This window comes from Larus michahellis, chromosome 3 (genome assembly GCF_964199755.1).
Source record: "Larus michahellis chromosome 3, bLarMic1.1, whole genome shotgun sequence".
In the NCBI taxonomy this organism is placed as follows: domain Eukaryota; kingdom Metazoa; phylum Chordata; class Aves; order Charadriiformes; family Laridae; genus Larus; species Larus michahellis.
This window is the reverse complement of record NC_133898.1, coordinates 62,252,936-62,271,825: the sequence shown is the minus strand read 5'-3', so window position 1 is coordinate 62,271,825 and position 18,890 is coordinate 62,252,936. Positions and strand designations below refer to the sequence as shown.

General features: G+C 40.1%; 1 protein-coding gene across 6 annotated transcripts in view; it reads left to right on the top strand.

Annotated features, from left to right (window-relative positions):
• The window catches only part of RGS17 (regulator of G protein signaling 17), a 73,897-nt gene that overhangs the window by 29,165 nt on the left and 25,842 nt on the right, over nt 1–18,890 (top strand). For 5 of the 6 annotated variants that reach the window (XM_074580447.1, XM_074580452.1, XM_074580450.1 and 2 more), the window contains exon 2: nt 15,039–15,182. In XM_074580447.1, coding sequence (XP_074436548.1) covers nt 15,064–15,182 — 119 coding nt within the window. In that variant the 5' untranslated portion in view covers nt 15,039–15,063. Of the gene's footprint in view, nt 1–3,436; nt 3,564–15,038; nt 15,183–18,890 lie in introns of those variants that run through there. The other variant, XM_074580449.1, reaches the window with a different exon arrangement.

Sequence of the window (18,890 nt, the reverse complement as noted above, 5' to 3'; positions counted from 1 at the left end):
TATGTCTAATACTTAAAACACAGATAGGTTTGCAGTAAATAAAATTAATTCCATGCAGTTTTCTGTGATTTATGCATATTTTTAAAGAGTCTGTCCCCAAAATCTTTTCTACTGAAGAAGGTTTTAAGAGTAAAAATATTTCAGAGATGTTCACCTTCTTCAGGGTGAGAGCTGCATCTTCACTTTGCTTCAAACTAGAGAAGTTTTTAAGAGTTGGTTCAGTGGACGAAGCATATTACAACCACCAGATGTTTTTGAAAGTCCTATCATACAGAACATGTTGTGTTTTTCAGAAGAGGAAAGATATATCTTGGTCCATAACAAGCTCTGCTTGCTACTAGCATTATCCCCTAATTTCCAGTTTACTCACTCAAAAAGACTTCATTATTCTTTTATTGTAAAGGGTTTTGGAAGAAAAGATACTCTAAATAACTAGTGTAGAGATTTTAAAGCAACTTATTCAATATTTATTTCTTATAACGTGTATATATTATAGGATGAGATACACTATCCTCTCCCTCAGTAGAACCAACTGAGGCAAATAAAAACAGGACATAAAAATTTTGACCTGAAATGGGAGCTAGATAAGGCCCCTCAGCTGGAATATTTTTAATTTTTATGTCTTATGGGACTAAAAGAAAAAAGTCTAAAGAAACCTTCTTTGTAATTGTTGCCTTTTTAAGAAAAAGAGACTGAAGTAGTTTCTGATATTAAACCTCCTCCTTAGCCTGCTGCAAAGCTTGGTAGCTTCAATCATATTTTCTAGTTTTATTGCATGACTTTTTTCTCCTCCCCAAAGCATGTGATGAAGCTGCACAATTGGTGGGACTGGATCTACCCTAAATACTCCTGATCGATAGAATAAAACCACGGTGGGGTCTGGCTCTGCTTTACTCAATATACCTGGGCTAGACAGTGAGCACTGTTCTTCTCCTTCCACACCATTCCCCAACAACACCCTTTACCCTTTGCCTCTTATCATTGAAGGTAGCCCCTGGATCACAGCTGTGGATGGATGAATGGGAATTTATTACTCACTGGTGGGCTATTCCAGGTCATACTGCTCAACGCTCTTCACACTCATTTGATTTCTGACTTTTTGTTTTGGTTTCCTAAGCTGATGATGCTTGTAAGACCTTGCTGCATCTGCCTGTCTGTCCCTCTCCGCTAACTTCGTGTATGTCATCCAGTTTCAACCAAATGACAGATCGAACTTTCAAAGACAATCTCAAAGACAGAAAATTAACCCAAATGCATGAAAAAAAACCCCAGCAGCCAAGTGAAGGAGAGAGGTCCTACTAAAGCTCTCGTGGAGAGAAGATTTCGTCTCCAAGCTTAACCTTCACTGGCCAACACAGACATTGTATAAACCCCTGCTGCTGGAAGAGTTGCTGTGACAGCTCACTGAGGTCCTCAGAGACAATCAGTGTGTGAGGTCTCAGTACAATTTGGCCTTGTACCCAAGCTTGTTCTGAAGCTTCCCTCGTTCCCCATCCTCTTACAAGTCTCACAGCAAGGTCCTGCTTTCAAAGAGAATTTGGGACAGAAGTCAATGCCCAAGTCACAATACAGTTGAATGGCTGGGAGAGGGCAAATTGTGGGGAAGATGGAGCTGTGGGTAGCTGGCTGGGACAGATGTGCCATACCCATAATTCTTTTCAATCCACCTAATGCTGTCCTTCGACATACAGTCAACAGGGTGCCCAGAGCTCTTGTACAGTTCTTTTAAATTAAAACATAACCTTGTCCTCTTATCATTGTAGACATAATTTTTCTAAAATTCAGGAAGAAAACTACCTGAGTATATTTCACTGGCTGGAGGAAATACAGCTTTTTATGCAAAGTGCTCTAATTTTTTTTAACATGAAATACTGGATAAAAGGATGCTGAGGGATTTCCCTCATGGACCCTATAGTCTCTGTGGCAGTAAACAAGGACATCAGACAGGTCGCACTGCCAGTGAGGAGAGCTTTTATAGGAAGAAGAATGATAGACCAGACATTCACATCAAGCTTCACTCAGTAATCTGGGAAGACAGTGTTCCAAGAGGTCTCGTCTGCTGATCTTCAGGGATCTATTATCTAAATTAAATTGGTTCACTCCATCCCATTGCATACTCAAGTGGAAGAGCTACTTTAATGCCTTGCTATACAGTAACATAGCTGGTGATTGTAAATCTGTGCTAATGCTCAGCATAACAGTAGAGAGCTTGTAAATGTACAGATCTGACTAGACACGACACTTGCCATCGGGAAATTTATACTATGGGAGAGCAGTTCCATCCTTTAAACTTTATAAAAAAGGTCTTCAAAATAGAACTTTTATGTTAAGACTTTTTTTCTGTGCAGATTTGTATTTAGCATTTGTAGAAATGTTAAAAGAGTTAACTCACATGCTTGATAGGGTTTAAAAGAAAAAAAAAGGAAGAAAATCTTCTGTATTGTTTTTTAATATGTAAATTTTCCATAATGCCATAGCTGTCGGATTCTGCAGGAAGACATAATTTATTCTTTTCTGTTGCTGAATATGAAAGAATACATGCACAGCTTGCTATAAAAATTCGTTTACTGTGATGGTTGGAAATCTGTATTTTTAAAACTGACACATTAAAAAATGACCACAGGAGGAGAAAGGAGAGGAGAAGGAATCATAATTCGTTTTGTTTTCTTTCTCTGAACCTCCATACATTCCTTCCAACACACAAGATGCTAACTAGCTTTTGGGACTCCTCACGCTAGTTTCAAAACATCTGAAGCCCTCTGCCTCAGTGTGGTATTTTGACAATCTCTATGAACTTAAGAGATACCAATTTGACTGTTAGGCGTTTTCTGTATAATGTAGACACTTATGGCTTTCTTTTGCTGCACACCTGCATCATACCTCTATGTTTTGGGGAGAGAAACTGTGCTACAAGTGTCTACTACCTGGTGTTATAAAGTACCAACAGCCACATAAATTTGTGGTTGACAGAAAGTGACCTGTGGGTAGGTCTGGAGAAACCTGTTCTTCCAGGCAAGCTGACAAACAAGATGCTGCTGAAGATTCCGGCAGCCGAGGTAGATACTCAAGTGATGAGGTACACAAAGGAGGCTGCAGCATTCTACATGGGAATCCTTCCAGCAGTGGAAGAGATAAAACAAGGACAAGGGAAAGGAAAGAAAACCTGCTTTCTCTCACTGAAAAGTAAGTTCTAGAAAGCTCTTGTAATGGCAAGGGGATTTAACCTGGAAGTCTGATTTTTCTTTTTCTCCACAAATCTCTCTTTATTTCCTGTGCTGCCTAGTGCCTTTGACAGAGGAGTCGCGGCGAGGCTTGCTGCAGCAGCATTAGACACATATCTGCCTGCCGTATTGCTCTGCAGGCTATTGGTTTCACAGCTGAGCTGACAGACATCTCGGCCAGGAAACGCCAGTGACCTCGGGAGTGGGAAGGAAAAGAGACCATGGAAAGGGAGATGAGCTAAGACGCTGGTGCAAATTAGGAGGAGGCAGACAGTCCTATGAAAGTCTGTCACTCTGCTGTCAGCTGAGTGAATCCTCTACCACTGTACCGGGTTGTTGCAGGTGAATGCAAATCAAAGCTTGAAGAGCACAGTGTCATCATTTTTAACAACTTTGTGACGCTTTTTTCTGCTGTCAGGGATCTTAGAAGAAAACAGCTTCAGGGTCTAGACTGATGGCTTCCACGGCCGAGAGATGTGTTAGTCATGGGGCGTGCCTCAACTTTTCCATGAGATCTAGGTAGAATTTTTATATTTTTGACCAAAATGAATGTTGTTGTTGAACTGTTTACTTTGTTAACATATATATGTATATATTTCAAGGCACCCAGAAATTGAAAACTGAGTGTCTATTCCTCTATATCTCAAAGAAGCCTCCCACTAAAATTTTGAAGCTTTTCAAGCCACATAGTTTGTCACGTCTCTGACACCCACTCTGATTTCTTGCTCCAAAATGGTTCTAACCCAAGATTTAGTCAGGTAAACCATGTCTTCTGTCTTTCATATTTGTTTGTTGTCTTCCCATTTTCCCACTGTTGTCAGCTGCCCTTTTAATTTCATGCCTGTTTTTCCTGGTAACATGCTGAATAGCAGAAAGGGATAGTTCCTCTCAATGACTGTCCTGTGCTTGTGGCTGTGATCGGTGGCTCCCACCTCTCTCCACACTGGTAAAGCCCCAGCCAGCTCTCAAAACCAGCAGCGAGGGACACGGAGCCTAGGGAGGGAAGAGCAGCAATTACAGGGATGTGACGAAGCCTTGAGGAAGCATGTGGCCACAGTGCTCACTACTGCACCTCCATAAACCATTCTGCTACTAAAAAAAAGGGCCATGTTCATTTTATAAGTGGTGAACCCTCTCATGTGACACAGCGTGAAGGACTTGAAGCTTGGTAGCAGCCAAGGGAAAAGTGAGAGTCGCTGCAGGGGATGTATGACTAACAGGTAGACAAAGTAGCATCCAACAGTAGCAGGTTTCGTCCTAAAGCTACAGTCTAAAATGTTCATGGCAGCAGAACCACCCAGGGAATAATTACTATATCTGCCTAAAGTGAAAACTGATGATCTGTATAGCCCTGATAAAAACATAGCAATTAAATAGAAAGACATACTAAGGAAATTGTAGACAAACCTGGAAGAAGTCAAGAACAAGCCTGTTTGCTTGAATGACTGTTAGATCACTTCCCAAAACTGAGTTGGCAACCTAGAAGACGCTTGGGCAAAACTATGATTACAAGTTTGTTCTCTTACCATGTGGAACAATATTAGAGCACCCATGGCATAGCACCAGTCCTGGTACCTGTGAGCGCATCTTTACCAATAGTCATGAAACAATGGAAAGATCTTGTAAAAGATCTGTAAAAGATTTCTGTAAAAGATTACAGAAACTGTAAAGATAACCAAGAAATTGACAGAGAATAAAGAAGGATGGAAAGGGATCCCTCCTATGTCGTGATGAATCATCCCTTGTACCTTAGCAGGTGCTAATTATAACCCTGCACAAACTGATAGGTAAAGATCTGCCTATTAGAATCAAACACATAGACAAATGCTTGACCTGACACAGACATCATTATAGGAATGCTAAGGAATAAAACCACCACAAATCTGCACCTGTTTTGCAGGTGAGCAGATGACCACCCACAGCATAGGCAAGAAACCAAAACCCCAAGCTGCCATGGACTGCAGGTCACTTAAAGCAGCTACAGACTTGGGGAGAGAGCGGAGGAGGGGGAACCAAAGCAACTGTGGAGCAGTAGTAGAAAGTGTCATACACTGACATACAAATCCTGGGGAAACTCTTGAAAACCCTCAGTTAACAGCTAAAGAAGAGCTCAGAAGTGATAAGACAAATGTGTTGTCTGGAGATAGCAGCAAGGTAAACAGTAGAGAAATAGCAAGGTGGAAGCAAGAACCTTGCCGACAGCACAGTGCACCAGAGAGTCAAGGCTTTTAACTAACTGCTGTTGATCCAAATGCCAGCGTGGTGAGAAAGAGCATGTCCTTTGCGTGGAGTAGACACTGGTCTCCTCTCCCTTCCTCTGATTAGGAGGCAAGCATTAGTGCTAACTAGAGGAGCAGAAATATCAGGAGCTTGCCTACGAGTTTAACAGAATTAGCGTAGCTTGTGGGAGGGAAGTGGAGATCCATTAACGATGAGTATGCACCCAGTCTGACCACTATCTGTCAAGGGTAAATATTCCTTTAGTTCTACGGTCATGAAGTCCATAGATACTGTAATTGGAGCAGAGCACGGTATACCTCAACAATCCCTCCCCCTGCTTTTTGGATTAACCTTCTCCCACTACTTCAAGCCATCCAGAAAGACCCTAAACCTGTTTCTACCTCATGCCACCTTCCACTCCTCTCCCTTGCGGTTTTACCATGTCAACCAAATACCTTCTCCCTGCCACACAAATCTCTTGACTTTGTTTATTATACTTTTTTTTTTTTTTTTTAATCTTGAGGGTGGCTACTTCTGTCCAAATTTTTGACTTCTATTTGCAGAAGGAATTTGAAAAATAAAGTGCCTTGGAAGTAGAGGATACAAGTCTTCATTTTACAGTGAAAAATGTGGATTCTGTCACTTCAAAGACTAGAGCCACGTCCAAAGTGGTTTCCGAAAAACTGTTCTCACACTAAAAAATTTTCCTAATTCCTTCCTTTGTTCTTCAGCCTGTAGTAGCACGTGCACCATAAACAAAAGTCGTGTGCATTTATTTGATTAAATGCTCTCATTTCTGCAGGTGAAAATTTGCCAGACTGGTCTTATGTGCAGAAAAAAGCAGTTCACCAACATTAAAACTTGTTTGGTACTTGAATTGCACTTGCAAATCTTTTTACCTGGCGTTAGCTACAAATTCTTATGCTGGCCCTGTGATTTTTTCTTTAATTTCTGCTGAAATTTGTACAGAATCTGTGCAGTACACATAACCCCCAAATGTCATCTGCCTCTTTACATAGAGAAATGGCTTTAAGGACAGGAAAGTTTATTTAGAAATTACAATGCTAATGCATGCAGTAAAGCTCTCTGTGTTCTCCAGAGTCTTCTTAGTGTCCTCTTTATGGAGAATGTCATGGACTTTAACAAACACTTCTTTAATTTTCCAGCAATATGTCAAGATCTGTATTTCCCCCCTGTGAGGAAAGTGTCTTTTCAGCTTTCTAAAGTGTAGTGGCTTCATGTGTCTCAGTCAGCTGCAGCCATACTAGCCACAACAAACAGGTAGATAGGTGTAGTGTAAAATGGTATTCTCAGATGTTTCTCAAACACATACAAACAAAAACAATACGCTTAAAAAAGATAAAAGGTTTCCTGATGAGTTTTACATTTTGCTCTTTATAAAATGTTCCTGAAGACTGTAGAGTGCTCTTAATCATAATTTTAGTACAGCTCCTTAAAAACCACATGCAGGCATCTCAAACTTTTCAATAATGCATTACTGTCAGGCTTAATGTTTTGTTACCGAGCAGTAATGTCTGATTCAGAAGTACAAATGCATATCTACTTGATGATGCAGAGATTTAAGCAGGGCTTCCTCAGGATACTAAGTTCACCATAAAATAATAAAAAGAAATCTCAGACATCCTTTATGAGCACAGAAGCTGTCTGGCAAAGTCATAAAAAGAATATTACTGTACACAAGGCAAGGATTTTATAATGTTCAGCTGAATTGCATAGTTTCAATTGAAATGAATATTCACACAGCAGTGTTCTATCCTAATAAAATGTTTAATGTCTGAAAACTTTCTGCCAAGTGTCCACACAATTTCTTTTTCTTCCTATTCCATCAATGGACAGAATGTTCACTATATGACCCTCTCAGGGCTTGCTCTGATGATAGACTTTAGAAAGAGTCAAGTATCTCCAGAGCAGAAGACATGACAGGAGAAAGATGTCTGTATGGTAGAGTTGTACATGTCTTGAAACTCTTTAATGAGTTGCAGTAACTAATAGAAGAGCAAGATGTTTTGCTGTAGGCACTCAAGTCCAATTCCCCAAAACAAAAATTCAGTAGGTGCAATAACCTGTTCTCTGAGCAAAAAAGCATTCAATACCTACAATTTCAAAAGTGTTTTACCAAAATGTGGTCTGCCACTTATAGAAGAAGAATGACAGAATGGAGGCCATGCGGTGTCTTGGGCACTTCAAGCTACTTCAGAGAAATAAATTCCCTCCGTGGTTCTGCCGCCTTGGTAATCAGTATGGGACTATCGAAGTTAAAAGCAATGGTTCATACAGCTTGATGCTGGCAGCCAAGCTTTTAAAATTAAAAGCTATAATGTATCCATGTCCTTTATTGGCTGAACTTAGCACATAGAACCCAGAATCTGTGCGCTGGCCTGTATGGCACATCAACATGGGGTATACATGCCATATGAAGGTCTAGTTACAAATACATGGGTCAAGTGCTGTTTTGACTCAGATCTTGTTACTCTTCACAAGTTTTTAGAACTTTGACATGGTGCAAAATATAGTTTTTGAAGAACACAGAAAAGCAAATCTGTTAAAATTTGGAGTTATAATTCAAATTCTGACATGAGTATTGTTAATCAGAATAGTTCTTAGAAATTGACTTTTGCATTGATCTTTCCTTCCAAAACACAAATTCTTTCAAATCCAAAAATTTCAAACTTTTCATATTGCTGCAATTAATTGAAATTTTCCATGTAGGCTATATTTAAATCAATTAAGGTGCAATTAAGGTTCCATTGTTGCCAATAACTTCTAATTGTTCTGTAATAGACCACAGATACATACATTGAAATAAGTAAATGGAGCCCAAGGTAATTCAGTTATACTTCTTCTTCTGGAAGAATATACTTATTCTTCTCTGTTACTTTACATTAATTTATTTGTGAAATACTGAATGGCTTTCAGGACTCAGTGGCAAAAGAGAGAATGTACCGGTGTCAAGGTTTCTCTTGGGCAGAGTGACTAGTATGAATGCCATTGCTCTAGGAAGACTGTATAAGCAGCACTTAAAGGGTGCTTATGGCTCTGCTGTCTTGATTCCTCCTCTCACTTGGCATTGCAAGGAGCGCATGGAAATCTTTATAGCTCACAGACATCTGATAAAATCCCTTGGTCTGTCTTCATTTAGCTCATGGTACCTGTAAGACAGTCCTCTAGATGAATGAAGACAGCACAAGTAAAAGAACAGTGTTGTGTTAGGGCTGGCTTTGCTTTGCAAGAACAGCACATGCATCTGTGAGATTATTTAACTGGCAGGTGCATCCAAGCGGTATTGCATTGTGCTGGTATGCTAGTAAGACTGTCCTTAAAAAAACTACTTGTTTTAAAACAGATAGCATACCACAGAACATTAGAAGTACCATATTACAGCATTCTCTGAGGGTTTTTGCTTAGTGCTTGGAGTTAAAAAGATGACTTATATATTACAAATTCAATAAGGCACCTAACTCCTCTGAAAAAAATAGAATTTCAGGGGTATATCTGTCACTTCTCCCACTGACTGTTTTAGGAAACTAAAAACCAAGCAGCCAGTCAAAATCCTATAAAGATCACTCTATCCCCAACCAACCAGTTAAAAAAATCAAAGAAGTGTTAATGTAACTCTATTCTAACAAATTTTGAGATTTTTCAAATATGTGTAAAATCTAAAATGATAGTTGGAAGTCTTGAATTCACAGTATACAAAACCTTCCTCAGTGCATGTTCATTTTTTACGATGAATCCTGAATGAGGTCTTAAATGGGCACTGTTTACCTTAATGCTTAGGGTTTGAAGGCTTTCAACATCCCTAAACTTAAAAAATTCTTGTTAGGAATCCATGTGCCAACTGAACACCAGTTAAGATAGTGAAAACATGATGTATGGTTAAAAGATCAATAGAGTCACATCGGGGGGCTGGTATAAACTGATATAAGGTCTGAATTCACGTAAGCTACGCAGTTGAGGTTTTGGTTCTTTATTGGTGAAGTTAAAGGAAGCAAAGCAATGCAGAAGAGCTGATGCGATAGATCACCCCTCCCCCAAAAAAACCAAAAAACCCAAACCCAAAACAGTATTTTAAGGGCTAAGTTTCTTGCCTGCAGAGTAAATCACCCTATATATCCTTAAGTCGTTGACTGCACCTTTCTGATGCAAGGTGATCTTTCTTGCCTATTGCAGAAGTTTGAAAAAAGACAGATTGCTTTAGCTGATTCTGCTCCAATTCTGTCCTGAAAGCTAAGCCATTATGTGTCCTACCTGCAACAAAAGACATAATGCCACATGCCTGCCGTATAAAATGATGGTGTGTGTTTATCCGTACCCTTATATGATATCTCTCTTTCAAAACAGGCATTAGGGAATGGCTCCAGAAGATAAAAATTTCTCAATCCCTAATGGAGTTTCAGGATGTTTCTATGACTTCCTAGCGCATGAGCTTCTCCAGTGAATGCCCTCTCGATCCTGAGAGGGAAACAGAAATGGAGGGGGAACAGGAAGGTCACGTGCAGGGGGAAGCTCCAAAATGAGCAGAGGGGGTTGGATGGGACAGTGCCAGAAGTTCAGATAATTTGCGGGGCAGTAATGACAGGCTTTTGAGGCCAGCAAAAAAATTAAGACAATAAAAAACAAACAAACAAACAAACAAACAAACAAAGGGTTGCTCTTGCTTCATCAGAGAATAGACATCAACAGAGCCACTGAAATAACTGAAATGATGCAGCCTGTGTTTTGTACCATGTCCAACACCTTGGGAATTTCTGGGGAAAACACTGTAAAAGCTTAGCATAAGTCCTGCAGGAGGTGGAGAGTCAGGGAAGTGCAACTGTTCAGAAATTACATTATTTTCACCTTCTAGAGGCACTCTGTGGAATTTGAAATGACTGTAGTCAGTATTCAATAGGGCTGCCCAATACAAATGTAATAAACCAAATGATTCTTCCATCAGTTATTCCCTTTTGAGCTCTCTTCCCGAGATACTGCTCTGTGCACAAGGGGATTTCTGTAATAATTACCCCTGAGTACCCAGTGGAATAAGTGGTAATTACACTGTCTAAACACAGAAATAGATCTTCGTGCCATCGGTTCCACAGCTGACAGGAAGTCTTACTCCAAATTTCTGAAGGTTTTTAAGTTTTTATATTCCTCTAGCACTGCAAGATCGAAGACACACAGAGGGTGGTACAGACTTTCTTGCTCTGCAGTTTATATGAACTACCTGTCTCATTACTTGTATAATAAACAGTTGCTGTACCCTTGAGTTCCTTTCCTCAGCTGCAGGGTAGGGACAGCAGATGTTCTGCAAAATGAAATCCTTCATGATTATGGGATTGCTCAGAGGGCCATAATACCTACCCACTCCCAAGAGAATGAGTCAGTCAAGCAAAATAGAATACTATTCCCATTTCCTATCAGCACAAATGGAAATTATAACACTGTTAGTAAACCATGCCACCAAATGGAGGCAAAGAACCAGATGCAAAACTGGTAGAAGCAGCTTATACCTGTGTTGCAACAGTCTGAGAGATCATATATAAAGTACCAAGGAGAAATGTTATTTCAATTGGACAAAGGCCCAGCTTCACCACCTGGTATTTTTGCCAAGCTAGAGGGTCTCAGGAACAATGAAAATGTTGAAAAAGGCAAACTGAGATCTTGGAGACGGTATGTGCAATTCATACCACTATCCTAGGTCTGCTCAATATCAGTTCACAATATCACAATATTCTACTCCTTCACAGTCACGTACTAACTTTCACACTTAATTACAGAAAAATAATTTATCTCATCAGACTGACTTGCTGAATTAAAGATTCTAAATTTCTTTTTCATGCCTTGGACCAAGGCACCAAATATAAACCCTCTGTCTACAGTCAGTCTCTAAATATAGCCAAGAATTAAGATATTCCTGCTTCTGCATCCTAAATAATCTAATGGAATCAATTATGGTTTTGCATAGATAACATCTGGTATTTGCAAATACAACATGAAACACAAAATCCAACCAAAATAAGCATGAAACTAAAGTTTCCACCCAGTTTACTCCATCCTTAGTAAACATGCTATTGTTTTGCATCACGGGATGGATATTTCATATTTCTTATCGACTTCAGCTTAGAAGCTCTCCAAGAGAATGCAACACTTGCAAAAGAAAAGGGCTGATAACTCTGACTTCAGCCAGTGGTCAAGCCGGATGAGTGAACATCGTTCATGTGTTCCCTGAGAACACTGTCTCATTGCTCGGATTTTCAGCCTTGCGCTTTTGTTGATCAGCATGCCAGTCACACCAAGCTAAGTAACAGCTTGCGTTGTCAGATACGGCAAGGCTCAAGGGGAACACCAACATCAGCTGTGGAAAGGGCAGAATCTGAAATGGATTAAATGCACCTCTGTCCCACTGTGCCAGTGAGATCTTTGCTCGTTGTAACTGGAAGCTAAGGATAGTCCCACTGCACAGTATCCATATTATCAACCCATTTCAAAATATAACCCCTTACAGCACTATCTTAGCATCATAATTAATGCCTTAGCCTCCAGTAACCAAATATATTGTATTAGGACCAGAATGCAAACTATCCCTGGATGTAAGTACACAGGGTTTTGGGGGTTGTTGGATTTTTGCGGTTATTTTTGTTGGGTTTTTTTTTCTTCTTTCAAATACAGCCTAAATAGATAAACGTAACTGTACCCGCAGTCAAGGACTGTCATCTTTCTCCTCCAAATACTGCATGGTCAGGAAAGGGATGGGTCCTGCCCTTCCCCGTATTCCAGCACAGAGTCAGAGTGTAGCAAAGCAAGCAGCCCCACTCTGAAGACTGGCTAGCCCGCGGGGTCTGAGCAGCCTTGGAGGAAACCGTGCCTCCTGAAATGCTCTGCAATGAAGACCCATGTTTCCTCACAACTCCTGCTGCTACCATGTACTGCCAGACTTGCAAACCTCCAAAACAGTTGGTCGTGGCAGTCCAAACTGAAAGGTGGAGAATTTTCCGTGGTAGAAGTCGCTGGGCAGGGCTGAGGGTGTGGACCATTCCTGTGAAACCGCACTTCTGACTCTGCCTCCTGGACATGCCGTGTGCAGTCTGTTGGGAATTCCAGTCGCAGATTTTACTTTTTTGCAGCTGAGCAGCTCCCATCCGTTTCACCACCAGCTCCTGCCAGCGCGAGCAGGGACTGAAGGAAGCGTCCCACTCTCCCCTCGCCTGCCTGATGTTCGTGCTACACTGCTCTGTTTCCTCCCTTGCCCTGGCCCAAGTGCTCACACCTTCCCAAAGTGAATGAGACTGGGACTCAAACCAGATTAAAACTAATTTCTTTTTTATCTTTCCCTTCTGGATTAATTTTAAATCACGCCTACTCTTTTACCCAATTCACCAAGTACCTGCACAAACGCCGCTGCCAGCACAGAGCAGGGGGCAGCTCAGGTGAGGAAACGGGTGACCGTGAGCTGTGCAGGAGAAAAGGCAGAGAGACATTTCAGTGGCACGGCAGCTTCTGCTGTGTTAAAATTATTGTGAAACTACAGCAAAGTCACCAACTGTCATCATCGTGTCTGAATGGATAACCTTCATCCTGCCCCCTTGTATTTATAGCGCGACAGATTCTAGCCATAGTGCATTTTTTATATATAGCTAGAATTGTGTATGAAATGTGTAATTTTAGGTACACAGGTGGAATGCATGGGATGTTTTCATTCCAAGATTACAGCCCTATAAATACCTAAGTATGGGTAATTTCACTGGTTTCTGAAATGAATAAATTTTGTGATTTTGTACAAATGTTTCTAGAATCTTTGCAAGAAACAAACATTTCCTTTGAAAATATGTGGCTTTAATTTCTTTAACCATGGGCATTGCACTTGCTGAAGCAAGTACCATCCACAGCATGACACAGCTATCTGTGAAATAATTTAACTGCATCACGCGCAGTCAGCAGTTCAGCACTGTAATTTGGAGAAAGTGACTCCATACTGTCACTCACTCTCTGAGCTACATATTATTCTACAACACTTTTCCTTTCCTTCCTATTTATCATAAAAATATGGGCGTTTTTTCAATTATGTCATAGTATCCCTTCTGAACAAAAGGTGCATTTTTAATATGTCATTTTAATCTTCAAGAGTTCAGTAACTATAAACCATAAATAATATCAACAGGATAAGCAGGTGCCCTCACCACAGGTAGTTAAATGTTTCTTCATTGTTTAACTTGACCAAACACCTCAGAAATGACTTGATTCTGTTCAGTGACAGCGTACATGGAAAAGTTAGCTATGCAAGAAGCTGAAATAACCACCAACCTCGAGTTTTGCAGCATGAGTTTGAGTTCTGAAGCTACTTGTTGTTGCGTAAACATCCTTGCTACTTGTTGTTGTGTAAACTGTCTGTAAGGACACTACTACAGGAGAAGGACTTCAGGAGTTTTAGCAACCATGTAAATGCAGGCTCTCACAGCTGCTGCTTGAATGCACGCAGACAGAGTAGCACATCTCTGGGTTATTTGCGCGTGATGCATCCAGCTGGCAAATCGACCAGAGCCTGAGCCTGCCTTTTCCCCGTGTTCCTGACTGCAGGAGGATGCCCCGGGGGTGTGGGGCACGGCGCGTGCTGCTCACACCAGGCCGTCTTCTACCCGCTTCTGTTTTAAACTGGGCTCCTCCCCACAGTAATCTGTTTCTACTTTTTCAAAGGCAAAAGTACTAAATTTATTCTAATTTACATAGGCTTGTAATAGCCATGACTCTGGGAAACTTACGGTTGTTGCACAAAGAAGATGCGAACCATTAGAAGGATCCTGACATCTAAACCTTCCTAAATAACATAACTTAGCAATAACCGTTTTAACTTCTTTTGAAAACTAAGTAACGCATGGAATATTACTTCCAGCTGCATATTGCAAGTCACTGGAAAGAAAAATATCTTGGCCTAATAAAACCTAGGAAAGACTGGCAATGAGCAAAAAAAAATCTTCTGTGACCAGAAGAGAGTCACAAAGTTGGAAAAGTATTTTGGAAATACATATTTATTATTCCTTTTATTCACAGAAAATAACTTTCAAGTAGCAAACCTCCCAGCTACGACACTTACAATAATCTTGGCTATTAACATACAGCTATTAGTGCCTGTGATATAATATCATTATATCAATTTGATTGGTCCAGCATTGACCAGAGAAGTCAAAAAGTAAAAAAGATCAGTTTCCAGCTCATATTCAAAGTGAATAACCATCCCGCTGTATTTTTAGTACAATGGAAAGAGCCGTGATAGTCATATGGTAAGGAAACGACTCAGTCTCTACCAAGTGCTACACAAGCTGTGTAGCTTGCTGTTCAGAAGGGTAATAAACAGCCCTTTTAGTCCAGCCCAAGTGATAAGAATAGACATGATTCGAGCATGTCACGAAAATGCGGTCTTCTGGAAACTGCTTTTAACACAATAGAACTATTCCTTGGCCAGCGCAGTTGATGGCCACGTGCTTTTGTTGCCACGAGCCACGAGAACCAGTAGAATCAAGAGATTATTGTGGAAATGTGAATGTGCTTTATGACGGCCTGTAGTAATTCTGTACATCTCTTATGTCTGTGTTCTTATAGCCACTTGGGCACTGAAGTAGCTGACATGAGAAAGAGGCAGCAGTCACAAAATGAAGGAACATCAGCTGTGTCTCAAGCACCTGGAAACCAAAGGCCCAACAACACATGTTGCTTTTGTTGGTGCTGTTGCTGCAGCTGTTCATGGTATGTCCTGTAGTATATTTGGTTTCATTTCCACCACAGGTAAAGGATGAGAATGGAAAGTGCTGAGCACTGGGAACATGCAGACTTCTGGGAGAGGATTGCTGCCAAGAGGCACAATTTAACATTTCGCTTAAAAAATTTGATTAAACAATCCCCTGATTTGTTTGGACATCTTGTGAGGGGGAAGAGGAGAGAATAGTAAATTCAAGCTATATTTACCCTACTTAAACCAAAACTAAAAGAGGAAAATTCAGTTGTAAAACTAGTATGTGTGAATGAGAGACTTGATACTGAATATTTTATATTTTGAATTCAAAACATATTTTTTTTCTGCTTGCTTGTACTTTTGATGCTGCAATTCTCTGTATTCAGGTGGGAAAAAGGGAGATGGTCATAAAAGTGAATATATGGTGGCCTGTTTTACTACTCAGTTATTTAATTATATATATTCTGTAAATCTGAAAACACAAGCCTTAAATTCCACTTTCTCTTTTAATTGGCATGGCACAATTTTAGTGGAAAAAAGGCTCGAAAATTGTGGCTGATTTCCTCTTCCTAAAAAAAGAGTTCACTTGGAAAGTTCACTTGGAAAGAATTAAGGCCACTTTCAAAAACAGCTTTAAATGTCTTGAGATGCATCAGTGTCTTGAGATGCATCAGGTCTGCCTTATTTTCATGAACACAGCATTGAAACATAAAGTAATTGATGTGCAGTACAGTTTGGAGCCTGTGCATCCTGTTACACACACAGTTCAGTCTTTTGGGAGTGACCGTTCCTCTGTGTACCTGTGTTATTTTCCCTTGAATCAGCCATCTGGCCCCAGTCTAAAATCTGAGGTTATTTGCCCCCAATATATTTAAAAATACATAACAGCAGGTATGCATCAGGCATCAAACGTGACAGCTTTTTCCAAGATGCCACATCCTGGAGGCAGTACCAGGGTGGACCTGCCTTGGCTGTTACTTTCAATTTCACCTGGAGGCAAAGGATATTTGGAGCAAGGATGAGCTTTTATAAAGATACTTTGCAATGTGTTCAATCCATACAGTAAAGAGCTGGAAGTGGAGGAAATGGGAAGAAAAGGGCGGATGTTTTGCCACTATTATCTCTGCTTTGTGACAAGGGCACAATGTAAGATTAGCTATACTGTTACAGACTGAAGGTTCATTTAGCTCAGTATCCTATTTCAGGAAGTGACCTGTAGTGGATGGCACAACGAAAGGAGAAAACAAGTGGACGTGCACTTTCTTAACCTACCCACAGCAAAACTTCTCACAACTTCTGACAATCTGCAACTTAGGGACTTTCTGGCCCAGAGGTTATTTCTGTGTGTTTTATAGCCCTTGATGGAACTTGCTTTCATTAGTCAAACCATTTCTGAAGCGACTTCCTGAACTCATCTAAGCTTTTGGCATCCAAAGTTTCCCATAGCAATAAATTCTACAAAGACTTGTGCACTTTATGAACTATTACTCCCTTTTATTTGTATTAACCTACTAGATGTTAATTTCATTTGATGCCTCCTTGTTCTTATGATTGTGAAGAACAGTGAATAATTGTTCCCAGGTTGATCAAGTTTTTATAGAGTTCTCTCATATCCTCCTTCAGATGTCTTTTCTTCCATAGTCTATTTTAATCTCTGTGATACAGAAACTGACCCAGACCATGGTTTATCCTTATCTCTCTTCTATCTACTCACCTACCTTGTGTTTCTTTATGTACCTCTCCTGTTCTACTGTCTCCTGTCTGAGATGTGTGGCTAGATCTGTTGCAGTAGTCAAGACATGGGTGTGTCATGTTTTATGTTTGCTCTTGATTTTTTATTATTAATTCCTAGCACTCTGCTTGCTTTTAAACAATCCCTGACGTGATGTTTTTTTTTAGAATTATCCACCGTGACTACAACATCTCTTTACTGAATGGAAATAAAGCCTATCATTGTGCATGTACAGCTAAGGTTGGCTTTTGCCTTGCATGCTGGAACATGAATGGCCGTAAAACTGCCAGTCTAATTTCTAAAACTTAAAGACAACTGATTTTATTTTTTAAGCATGCTGTAGCTCAAGAGGTCTTATTTGACAGCTATACTCTATTTTGAAGTTTTCATGAGCTTTGTGACCCTTGGAGTGCCTCCACTCCTTAGAATGCAATACCATTATATATTTGAACAGTTTATGCATATTAAATCTAAACTAGAGCAAATATTGCTTTAAAATGTAGGATGTCCCTTCAGCTGCATTAGTAATTGTTTTTGCTGTTAATATCCTGTCTTTCAGCTGTTGAGGGGGTTTTTTTGGTAAAGTAGATTAGACTGAGCCTGGAGAAACCCTGTCAATTTAAGCTAGCTTTCAGGATTAAGTCAAAGAATGGGTCAAAGGGCATAGCGACATCACTTGTGTCTTCTGAAATCAAAAAGGTAGAACAGATGATGTAATAAGTCTTCTCCAGTGATTCCATACTGGAAACTCCATTAGAGGAGGGATGGGACAAAACTTTGAAAAAGGCAATATGAAATGTTTCAGAATCTCAGTTGAAATAAAGTAATTTTTTCTGGTGCAAAATTTGTTTGGTAAATTTGAACTGTCCAGGTAGAGTACAGATTACTGTTCTTGCCTCAGTTGTGTACCCTAAAAAACTACAAAAATAATTTAAAAGAACATAACAAATTTTACTAGTCACTCATTATATCAGGGATTCTAGGCAGGTAATTCTCTAGGGTAGGTCTCTGTAATAGGAAAGCCGCCCAATCGATAATTGCAACAGGTTCTCTGGACCTAATGAAATTGCATGCTTTCCCTAGTTCCACAGGTCTTTGCATTTGAGTAATGTGAATTTCTCAAATGATACCTGTCTGGAAATGTTGATTAACGATGTTGATTCATGATAATGTTCATTAATGATGATGACAATGCTTTAACTGTCAATATCAAGATTAGGAGGCTTTTCTTCTGTTTTTCCACCAGCCTGCGTGACTGAGGACAGCTCCTATATCACTAACATCTTAGTGCCTCAACCTCCTCACCATTCACACAAAGGGGGGGCGAGAGTAGGTGCAGCTTTTAGTAAGAAGCTTTCACTTGTATCTGTTTGAAACGTTAGTTCAGTAGTTCATATATCCAAACAAATAATTAGAATTCTAAAAATATCTTTTGTGAATCATGTGATGTTTGTTTTCTTCTGTTCTACCCTGTGTTAAAATCAGAACAGGCATTAAGTCTTTTGCTTGCATAACAGCATAGGCAAATATTCACCTTTGTTGGCGGAAATAGTACCTTGCCTAATAGAGAGTTGCTAACAGCAAAAGTTAGATCCAAAAATTATTCAGTATATAACAATTTTTTTTTTCTCTAATAATTCCTTCTTAAAGGTAATGAATATTTGGAGCACTTTTCCATTGTTGTGGGTTTTCCCCAACAAGCAGCTCAGCCCCATGCAGCAGCTCGCTTACTCCTGCCCAGTGGGATGGGGAAAGAGAATCGGAAGGGTAAAAGTGAGAAAACTCGTGGGTTGAGATAAAGGCAGTTTAATAGATAAAGCAGAGCTGTGTGCACAAGCAAAGCAAAAGAAAGAATTAATTCACTGCTTCCCATCGGAAGGCAGGTGTTGAGTCATTTCCAGGAAAGCAGGGCTCCATCGTGTGTAACAGTTACTTGGAAAGAGAGACGGTACAACTCTGAAACTTCCCCCTTCTTTTATTGCTGATCCCC